The 11,394-nt window shown below is 37.1% G+C and overlaps 1 protein-coding gene across 1 annotated transcript; it reads left to right on the top strand.

The window, feature by feature from the left end:
- The first annotated feature begins 2,907 nt into the window (after positions 1 to 2,907).
- On the top strand, positions 2,908 to 10,680 carry LOC149848572 (protein BOBBER 1-like). The gene is made up of 6 exons (XM_089996170.1): positions 2,908 to 3,387; positions 9,285 to 9,457; positions 9,663 to 9,711; positions 9,797 to 9,963; positions 10,286 to 10,369; positions 10,456 to 10,680. The coding sequence occupies exons 1-6, from the start codon at positions 2,934 to 2,936 to the stop codon at positions 10,492 to 10,494; spliced, it is 966 nt and encodes a 321-aa protein (XP_089852296.1). The 5' UTR covers positions 2,908 to 2,933; the 3' UTR covers positions 10,495 to 10,680.
- The last annotated feature ends 714 nt before the right edge of the window (positions 10,681 to 11,394 follow it).

Raw genomic sequence — 11,394 nt, forward strand, 5'->3', positions numbered from 1 at the left:
AAATAACCTAGTTTGTAAATAGCTTCATGATAGGGATATATCATGAAAGAGAAATTCAACTAGCGTATGTAAAACCTCATAATGTCATGAGTGCAATACATAATGCACTGGTTATGATACAATGTGGATGTTTGCCTCATATGGCCAAGTGAGAGATGTTGGATCCTATTATAGATCTAGTGTAGCCAAATGGGTCTCACATTGAATTCAATGACCCACTTAGTGGGTCTTTAAGATATGCACCACCAGGATAATGGTGAAGCCCATTACACATTGGATTCTCAGCATGTTTGGTAATCCAATGAGACAGTTAGAGCTGGATAATGGATACCCAGAGGAGGTTAAATTCTTCAACACTTGCCTCTGCAATACACATTGAAAAGGTTTGAAGAACCCTCTGAAGTAGGCCGTTAATCACTTCTCTCTCCTCTTCTCAAGTCTTTCCTATGCACACTCCGGTCCTAGATCTGTCATTTTTTTCTTAGTCTCGGTGTTTGGTTAAGAAGGGAAGAATGGGCATGAAAATTATGGGTCAGTGAGTAGGGATGGCAGTAGATCGGGGTGGGTGTGGACTGTCATAAAATTTTATCCTCACACAGGTTTAGATTTTAACCTTCGTCCCCACTCTCATCTGGTTTCATATCCTTTATTCCCAGTTCAAACAACGCCAGGCGGGGGCGGAGTCCCGTTTTCCCTTGATCTACTGCCATAGGTATTTTAGCATTTTACTAACAGAGATAGGGGTGGAGTGGGGCGGGGCGAGGCGGGGCGGGGCGGGGCAGGCAGGGCGGGGTGGTAGAAAACCTAAGTCCATCCCCACCTCCATCCTGCACAGATTTTGATTTTAACCTCCATCCTTGCCTTCATTCCTGTTTCATGTCCTCTATTCTCGGTTCAAATGAAGCCAGAAAGGGCAGGGCCCGTTATCCCTCGCTCCACTGACGTCCCTGTCAATCAGAGACTCAATGTTTTTCTATTTCTTAATTACTTTTAATTTTCTTTTGGCTTTTGCTTAACTTCGCAGCGGGGATGGAGGTGTCAGTGGGCATCGGATAGTCTCGGTTGGTGTCACAGGTAAACGAGAAACAAACTAAACAAGACACGTTTGGGCTTGGCTGATTTACCAATAAACCAAGTTGGTGGCTCCGCTCATGCCTGTGTTTAGCTGGCTCGTCCATGAACAAGACGACTCGAACACGGGTTGCTCCTGTAAAAGAAAAAAACTATGTTATTTATACATAATGTGATTTGGATGCATTAAAATTATCGAAAATGACCTCATTTTTGTGTGGTGATGTATGTTCAGAAGCCTCTACAATTAGGGAAAAGGTTTTGATATTTTAAAATAACACTTATTTTTAAAAGTTATCTTGTTATTATAATTACTAAATAATCAGCCCGCCCATATGACCGGGCCCTACAAGATAACTGATAAAAAAGTTTTCAATCATATACATTTAACAAATACATTTAATAAGATTGAAAGAAAAAAAATATTAAGAAACATAAACATGTTGATAAATTAAAATATTATTAAAAATATGTTTATTTTATGACCATTAAGAAAGGAAAAAAAGACGTTAGAGCGAGGATTTTATTTTATGCCTATAAAGATAGAGGGAGAGAGTTTTGGAGAGAGCAATTATAAATAGTAATTAATTTTTGAAAAAATACAATGTGTCATGTAACATTTCATTTTTTATGATACCTCTACACAAATGCCCTTCCTTCTGCTTTTATAATATTTAATTAAGATAAGATCAGAAAGATAAGATTTAGGATTAAGGATTAGGATTTATGACCATTTTAGTTTTATATGCTTTTTATATTTTTATGTTTTTGATTTTTTTTTCACATTTTGGATGTGCTGATACCTTCTTATGTTTTAAAAAAATCTATTTTTTTTAATTTAGTAAGAGAAAAAATATATTGATGGAGATGTAAATCATAGGATAAAGGTTGGGTGGATGAAATGGAAAAGTGCAACTGGAGTGTTGTGCAATCATAGAATGTCATTGCGGTTGAAGGAAAAGTTTTATAGGACGACTATTAAGCCCGCTTTACTATATGATACGGAATGTTGGGCTGCCAAGAGACATCATATTCAAAAAATGAGTGTAGCTGAGATGCGTATGCTTAGATGGATGTGTGAAAATGCAATAAAAGATAAGATTCACAACGAGGAGATACGTAAGAAGGTAGGTGTTGCACCCATTGAAAATAAAATGAGAGAGAATCATTTACGGTGGTTTGGACATATTCGACGAAGGCCTAATGATGCTCCAGTTAGAAAGATGGAGAAATGAGAAAATATATTAGTTAAAAGAGGTCGGGGTAGGCCTAAGAAGACTTGGATGAAGATGATAGGAAATGATATGAATGCTTTGAACTTCACCAAGGACATGGCCTTGGATAGAAATGATTGGAGGAGAAGGATTCATGTGGAAGACCCAGAATGATTTTCTTTTTTGGTTCATATCATCGACCCCAATTGTTTGGGACGAAGGCGTAGTTGTTGTTGTAAGAGAATTTTCCTGTTGAGAATATACTAATACCAGTATCAGTGACATTAAAATTACAATAGATTTTTCAGGAGCCTAGTTCAAACGGGTTGGGTGGCACACCCGGATCCACAGGTCCAAAGCATTGCAAATTCGACCCAAAATTGAGGAATTCACTAACATTGCATGAGAAGAACGAACGAACCGGACTCAAGAAAAGTTTGTGCACGTCTTTGAGGACAACATACCGACCCCAATAACTCACCATGCATCAGGGTCTAGTTCTCTGAGTCTAGTCATATGGATTTAGATCCAACCCGGTGTCACTACGCCGTATATAGTTAAGAGAGACCCTGATCAAAGTGGAGAGAAGCTTCAAGATTGTTCCTGCCCTATAAGTAGCATACTCAGCCTTTCTCTCTCTCTCTCTCGATGGCTGTAATCTCAGAGCTCGATCAAGACGAACCAAACCCTAACCCTAAGGAAAAAGCGGAGGCATCGTCGTCCTCAGCTTCGTCTGGGCAGTCGGATGATGATCTGAGGCGGATCCAAGGGTCCCTTTCGCCGCTCGATTTCCTGGAGCGCGTCGTCGATTTCCTCCGGCGGAAGGGCGATCTCTTCAAGGACGAGTCCGCCGAGAGGAAGATCCGCAGCATCGTCTCGGCGGCGAAAGATAAGGACGTGGAGGAGAGGAGGAAGAAGACTCAGGCGAGTAGGGAGGCCGAGGAGCGCAGCGATGCAGGTAAGCCGCTCAAGGAGGCGGCAGCAGCGGCGGCGGTGGTGAAGGAGCCGCCGCCGCCGGTGACTGAGAAGAAGCTATCCCCAGCAGAGGAGAAGCCGGAGAACGGGCATTCTGAGCATGAGCACAACAAGGATGGCAGTCAAAGTGAGTGTCCTCTTTGGATTCATTGTGGCGATTTTTCTTGTCCTTTATTATTTCCTTTTGCGAGGTAGTTAGGGTTTGGGTTTTCATTTTTCTGATCGGGATAGTATCGGTATCTTTGATGATTTGTGTTGAAGTTCTAATCGTAGCTTGTTTGTTTATTCGTTAGGGTTAGGGTTGTGGTTCATAGTTTTACACCAATGTGATCATCGAGCGGAAAAAAGTCTTCTTTTTTGTTTCTTTATTTCTCCGAACTTGTTGGGAACTGGGTTGGGGTTTCATGGTTCGTATCGCAGCATGATATTTGAAAACTGAAGCTTTCTGAAGATGGAAGTCTTTATTGTGCTTACGTTTTTGTTAGGTTTTCAATCTTCCTTTCACCGTGGAATGATAGGTGGATTCAGCTTCAGAGTCCCATTTCTGTTTTCTCATTGTCTAAGCAGAAACATATGATCCTCTTCAGATCGATCACTAGTCTAACGTAGTTATTCTTCTGTTCTCATTAACATAGCAGCAAGATTGCTATTTCTGTTTATACTTAGCATCCACTTCTCGTTTCATTTCACGCTTCCTCTTCCTAGTCTGATAACCTTGATATTTCCATTATCTAGTCTATTTTATTCATGCAGTAGCTTTAGCACATGATACCCATTTGTGTTCATGTGACCAACTGTTTTAATGCCAGTAGCATGTAATAACTCGTAGAAGATTTATTTTCAAATAAATATCATCTGTCTTGTAACTTGCGCCAAGCATTGTCACATAGCATTATGGGTAAGTTTGGTTTGCTGGGGCATTTGACTCATATGATTCAGAATCACATGAGGCAATTCTCACATAAATGAGAAAACAACTCTCATCTGTAAGGGCGAATGAGATGCCAATTCCCACTACTCATTTTCTGATGTTTGTTTAGCCAATACAATGAGATTCATTTTCTCATTTGCATGACTACAAATGTCATGTGACTAAACAAAACACGCCCTACATGCAAACCAAACAATCAGCCAATCATACTTCACAGAGTTACCAATTATTCATGATATCCTGTATTAAAAATGCAGAAATGAGAGTTCTTGTTCATTTTTTGAAAATTTATTTAGTTTCCAAATTCCAATGAAAATTTCAAGAAATCATGGTAAAAAATCTCGTTATAGGGATTTTCTCTACAAAGGAATGTCTCGTGACAAATTAAAAAATTTGTCTCAGGAAAAATATATAAGAAAATATATTGAAATATAAAATCACATTAACAATATATAATAATATAAATATCATGTTAATTGCGTGATAATATCAGGATAAAAATGTGATACCTTGAAAATATTGTGTTTTTTGGCAGTCTATTGGTGTTTGAAAATTGTGAGGTTGAAAAAAAAAACTGTGATATTTGTGACTATGCAACAATGCCTACAAGGAAATGATGGTTGTCATCTGTTGCCTTTTTCTAGTCCCCTCTTCACACAGTAGAATGTCATCTTTGTTAAATATCATGCCTAATGAATTTCTCCTCTGTTTTGTGTGCTTTTACTGAATGTCCTCAACCACTTAATGAATATTGTTGGTACCATTAGACTGGTTCCTTTTCGCACTAACTTTCATCACACTTTTAATTTTTCTATTTCCTACAATGCTTCCAGTAGTTTTAGGAATGGATCCCATGGGATCCAATCATGAGTAGCCTCACTGCCTGGTTAAATGAGTACAAAATTATAACTTTTCTGCTCAATACATCTACATTGTTGGGCTCTGTAAGACCTTAATAAGCATTCTTAAACATGGACTAGTTTCAACTTTCAAACAAATTTGTACAAATCTAAGATAATGACAAAATTATAGAAATTGTGCTCATCTATTCAGGTATACTTTCGTTGCAACCAAGGTTTTTAAAGGTGTGAGGCGTGATGAGGGGTTTTTCAAAAATATGAATGAGGCATAAGCCTTGAGGTGTTGTGAGGCGTAAGCCTCAATATTTTTGAAAGTGTAAACTTAAAAAGAAATAACAAATTTTCAAGTACTAAAATATGTTAAATATTAATCCTTGCAAATAATCACAAAAAAACAAATATATGTTGTAACTTCTAAATTATGTTTAAATGAAAGAATACATATATATACTAGTGTCACCTATATTGGCGATATTTTGAAAATTTCACGAGAAATAACTGATATTTTAAGGTAGCTGATACTAAAGGTAATATCTCACAATATTTTTAAAATATTTCTAGAAGACAAAATATCGTGATATTATCATGATAATATTGCAATATTTTTGGGAAAAAGTTTTTTTTTAAAGTTTGCATGTTGTATTTTTTGTTTCTTTTATATTTTAAAACCTTTAAAACATTCTTTATATTTTTGGAAGAAAAAGAATGCAAAACTTATTATTATTTTTTTTTGTTGTTATTTATATTTTTTTCAATTTTTTAAACTCTCAAGATATTCCTGAGATTTATTAACTTTTGAAAATCTCTCTGAGAAATACCCTTACCAAGAAATTACCCTTAACAATACAAGTGACTATGATATATACAAGCATACGCAAGTCCAAAATCAAATCAAAGAGATGTCTAAGATAAGGTTGTAAGTATCGTAATGTAACCCATATTGGTTGGGCCCTATGGCACATGGGTGTGGGCGCGGGTGCGGGGATTCGGCACTTCCAAAAAACTCAGGTGCGGGGGTGCGGCAGGGGCAAAAATGTAATATATATAAGGGGGTCCGGGGGTTCCCCAGACGCGGGTTTTTTCAAATTTCATTTTATATACAACTGCACGATAGCGCACCCATCTCTTCAGGAGAACAGTGAATACTAATAGCCAGCAAGGCTACCACCATCATTATCATTTATTATGGAGAGAGAAAATCCTTTACGAAAAAGAAGGATCAGCAAAGCTACCACCATCATTATCATTTATTATGGAGAGAGAAAATCCTTTACGAAAAAGAAGGATCAGCAAGGCTACCACCATCATTATCATTTATTATGGAGAGAGAAAATCCTTTACGAAAAAGAAGGATCAGGATTGAAAAGGCAGGAGCAGCAGCAGCTGTCAGCAGAATTTTTTAAAAAAAAATTCCGCAGCCCATTTCATAGGGCAATTTTTTTTTTTAAAAAAAAATCCAAAAAAAAATGGACCTAAATGATCCTGGGTGCGGTCAACGCACCCAGGATTGGGTTGACCGCACCCTGTGCTGCACCCGCATCGACGCGGGTGCGGCACCCTGCTAGCCGAATCCCTGTGACATAGGTTGGGCCCAAAATAAGATATGTATCGTATCGTAAAAAAAATAATAAATTTTGAAAAAAATAAAAAAAAATCTAAAAAAATAAAAAAGTAGCAAAAAATCTAAAAGCTCATAACACACGAAACAATGATGAAATGCACAAAATACAACCATAAAATCATATATGAATCCTTTATGTCTCTATGAGTTGCGTAAGACATCATTAAACATCAACTATCTCACAAGAACAATGCAAAATATCAAATATCTTGCAATTAAGAATATACCACATGACTCATATTTTCATATTACATAAGCACAAATATTATGACAATAGTTGCACTCAATTTGCAATCGTTTTTCACTCATTACTTAAGTGCCTCATTGCCATGCCGGATTATCTGATGCTATCTTTATTTGAGGAGAGTGGAGAGTAGCTATGTAATTTTACTCATAATAAAGATTTTTTTTTACCTTAACCCATTTTTTGAGTGAAAAATGGTGGAAATTCACTTTTTACCTTAACCCACTTCTTTGGGTGAAAAAATGGTGGAAATGCACTCTTACTTGATGAAATCATGAAAGTCCTCTCCCAGCTCAAAAGTCGGCTTCCAAAATGGTCTCACGGCTCTTAGGGTGTGTGAGAAGCTCTCCAATATGTTCTATACGATTAATGGTTTTGACCCTCAAAAGCTCTTTAAAACTCAAAATCATAAAAGAATGGTTTTGCCCATTTTTAAGTCCATGGGCATTGTATCGTACAATACATGTGATACACCTATGATACACACCTGTATCGAGATATGGATGTGTATTGTATTGATCTTTTGTATAAATATGGTACTGTATCGTACGGTACTGCACAATACTATAAGAGGCAAAATAATCAGAACCAATTGAACAAAGAAGGTAGTCAATCAAAATATGTTTGTCTAGCATATTACCTTCTTCAATTTGTTTGTCTACATATATACAACCACACACAACCTATGGTACCTGAACACTCCATTTTTCCCTCTGTACCCGTGTTGACATGTGTCGACAGTCGGACACACCATTTTACCCTTCCGACATACAAGTTTGTATTCAATTTATAATTTATAATTATATTTTCAGTTTATAACTTCATATTTTCAATTTATATATTTTAGATATAACATATATATGTAGATTATATTCAATTTATTTTGTATTTATGTGATATATATAGTAATGCTTTGGTGCTCAGGGAGTACCTCTACTCCCACATACTAGAAATAATGGATGGAGGTTGTATCTTCTCATTTAAACCTTATGGATGTACTCAACATAGTTTATTTGATAGGAATCATGCTTTGGATCATGTTGTTTGGACATAAAAATGTGATTTTTTAAGCCATGAAATTTTGATACATTGTAAGCTGTTGATTTTTAAAGTTTTTAAAAAGCATACATCTACATGAACCTTAACGTGTTTTCTACTAAATAATGCTTATAGATCATATCTATAGGGTCTGATAAAAAAAGTTTAAGAAATTTGAAAATCTAAAGCTTCTATTAGGTGGGAGTAGGTACTCCAGGAGCATCCTATCATTACCAATATATATATATATATATATATATATATATATATATATATATATATAGCCATGTCCCTGTACCTAAATTTTTTGGAATTGTCATGTGCCCTTCGCACCCGCACCCAGTTGACAACACACAACACTAGAATTTGATCAAACAAATATATCAAAACGAAAACAACAAAGAAAGAAAAATATTATGCAAAAATATGAAAACATAAAAATAAGAAATATTACTTTCATTTTTTTTATGAAAATCATTCTTTTTTTATTTTGTCACTTCTTTTCTGGCAATATGAAGTTAGGAATAAGTTTTTTCTGGGCAACAAGGATACAACTTAAGGCTTAAATTGAACAAATTAATCATTTTGTAATTTACATTTTTTAGCAACATAAGTGGGTGAAGATTTTGCATTTTTTGAGGGGCTGACATATAAATCAATTTAAACAATGGACAAAATACAAATGGTTGCCATAAAAGTAACTTGCCTTAGGTTACTTAAAAGTTAATACCTAAGGCAAGTAGGGTGACTACAGTTTTCCTAAAAAAGAGTCGAGGGCCTCTCTTAAAAGCCCATGCCACACAAGGTGGCTTATGCCTCCTTGCTGGAGAGGTGTGGGCCTCACTTCCCAGCAAAAGACTTAAGCCTTGAGGCTTAACGTTGATAGGACGCCTTTAAAAACCATGGTTACAACAATGAGTGGATTTACATGTTGGGTTAGTGTTGGATAGCCATTTTTTTCAAGTTTCTATAAGTTGGCTAACTATAAGAATGTTTCATTTTATGAGGTTGTTGAAAAAAAAGCAGCTCTTTATTTCAGTTAGGTCAGAGTGTTTGAATAATTCCCCATTATATCACTTGTAACTTGTCTTGGAGAATAATACCATAGTTCATTTAATTCCGTTTGGTATTTAAATGCTTTTTATGAGAATGCACTTTGAGTTAATCCTGGAAGTAGGGCTAGAGGTGCTCTCTTGTTTTCAGGAAAGAAAACTAAATTGTTCCCCAATAACTGTTTTTCTTAAGTATAGGATTTATTTGATGTTGCCTTTTCAATTGCCTCCCTTTCCATCCTGTTTTTAAGATTGCTTCCTCTGTTTGTTTTCAATAGATCCAAACTCTGGCAATGGATTGGATTTGGAGAATTATTCATGGACACAGACTTTATCAGAGGTAACTGTAAATGTCCCAGTCCCACGGGGTACAAAGTCAAGATTTGTTATATGTGACATAAAGAGAAATCATTTGAAGGTTGGATTGAAAGGGCAACCACCAATCGTAGATGTAAGTGGACTCTATTTACGTCAGTTACTTTGGTGCATTTGTTTTTTTCTTTCTTTTTTCTTCTTGCCTTTGCATTGGTGTGGAAAGTCATTACCTGGGGTCTAGTAATTCTTTTTCGTTAAAAAGATTCTTGCATTTATCCTCATTTCATCTGTTTGAATTATTCTCTGTGTGTTTCTCACTTTCATTCTGTGCAATTGTGCAGGGAGAACTATATATGCCCATTAAAGTGGATGATTCTTTCTGGAGTATTGGTCAGCACTTTATTTTTTACATTCTTTTATGTTTTTGTAGTACTTTAAGGTCACGAGTTAAAATTGTAATCTGTAATTTATGCAGAGGATCAGAAAGCTCTTTCTATCTCTCTGACCAAGCACAACCAAATGGAATGGTGGAAATCTTTAATAAAAGGTGATCCTGAGATTGATACTCAGAAAGTTGAACCTGAGAATAGCAAGTTATCTGACTTGGATCCTGAGACTAGACAAACCGTGGAGAAAATGATGGTACGTGGTATTTGTTATATGTGCTTCTTTTACCAGCATCTCTACCAGTTTGTGTCTGTCATCTACTTGAAACCTTCTGTTTATCGGCCATGTATGGCAAACCATTACTTGGGACTCCTGGGGAATGTGTTTGATCCTGTTCATCTTGGAGTCCTTGCAGCTTAGTCTCTCTTTTAAGATGAAGAGTAGGGTTATGCTGTGTTATATACTGTGTATAGTTTCTGCTCTTTTCAATCATTGCCTTTTACAGACGCAGATAGTGGTGTTTGCTGTATTAAGCTCTCTGTTCTTATTGATCATTAAATTAAAATGTGTTTGGCAGTTTGACCAGCGGCAGAAGTCTATGGGATTGCCAACAAGTGATGAGATAAGCAAGCAAGAAATTCTGAAGAAATTCATGGCAGAGGTGAGAGCTCACACCCTTTTGTTAATCGTCCCAAGCTGTTGGGAGGTTTTCATGCTGTTTCTGATGTTCCTTTATCTGTTATGCAGCATCCGGAGATGGATTTCTCGAGGGCGAAGCTATCTTGAGAGGATTCTAAGTGGAGGGACAGATATGAGTAATTCCTGCGCTTTGGTATCTTTTGAGTTTCTAGTATGAGAGGAGTTTCTTGTGTGTCAAAGCATGTATATGACTATTTACTAGTGCCATCAACTGTTTTTTGCTTCATAATAGTTGGAATTCGTGTGGAATGGATATTAGTAGTTGATTGATTGGTACAAGCTAGCCTTTGGTTTTGCCAGATATGAGAAATTGGGAGGGGCCGGACTATGGTCTCTGCTCCAGGGTCGAGGCCGGTACCTGGAAGTGAGTAGGATACAAGAGCTTTAGGGTGCGTTTGCATGTCATGTAATGGGGTGCCGCTGCACCCCCTTCTGTGGATTCCACTACTGCAGAAATGTAATCGGACCCGCCCCCCAAGGTAACCCTTTCTACAGATAAGGGGGGTTCAGCTTGCATTTTGGCATGCCTGTCGAGGTAAATCCATGCTCTTACGTTTGTTTCAAAATTATGGGCAGTGGAAATGCATGCCCATCTATGCGGTTCCGTGAAAAATGCCGTGACATGCAAAACGCCCCCTTAAGGTGTGTTTTGGATATTTGCACCGAAATTGAGTTACCCTATTCAAACTGCAGATCCGATTGGATGAGATCGTGCCCAGGTGCTCAGAACTTGTTTTGATGAAAATTGGGTTGTATGCCCAATTTGGTCCTCGGCGGTTGTTACATGGAGGCAGGTTTATGGGCGTAATTTAAGGAGTTGGATTTGGGGGACTGACCTCTCACCTCAAGCCATCAACCTCTTCCATCATGTTTTTTAAAATCATCACCGTCTGGCTCTGTTCTGGCCTTTATTGGTCAGAAGTTACTATTCTGGAATCTGGCTGGCCATGGCGACTTTTTAAATGGAAATTTAATTTTTTTGGTAAA

The sequence above is a fragment of the Nuphar pumila genome, chromosome 1 (genome assembly GCF_984573655.1).
Source record: "Nuphar pumila chromosome 1, dmNupPumi1.hap1.1, whole genome shotgun sequence".
Classification (NCBI taxonomy): domain Eukaryota; kingdom Viridiplantae; phylum Streptophyta; class Magnoliopsida; order Nymphaeales; family Nymphaeaceae; genus Nuphar; species Nuphar pumila.

What these genes read in the sequence shown, in the direction of transcription:
- LOC149848572 (XM_089996170.1), top strand. Translation starts at nt 2,934, where the DNA reads ATGGCTGTAATCTCAGAGCTCGATCAAGACGAACCAAACCCTAACCCT. An exon ending in TGATTCTTTCTGGAGTATTG is followed by an intron (nt 9,712 to 9,796) that starts GTCAGCACTTTA and finishes TAATTTATGCAG; the next exon opens with AGGATCAGAAAGCTCTTTCT. An exon ending in TGAAGAAATTCATGGCAGAG is followed by an intron (nt 10,370 to 10,455) that starts GTGAGAGCTCAC and finishes TCTGTTATGCAG; the next exon opens with CATCCGGAGATGGATTTCTC.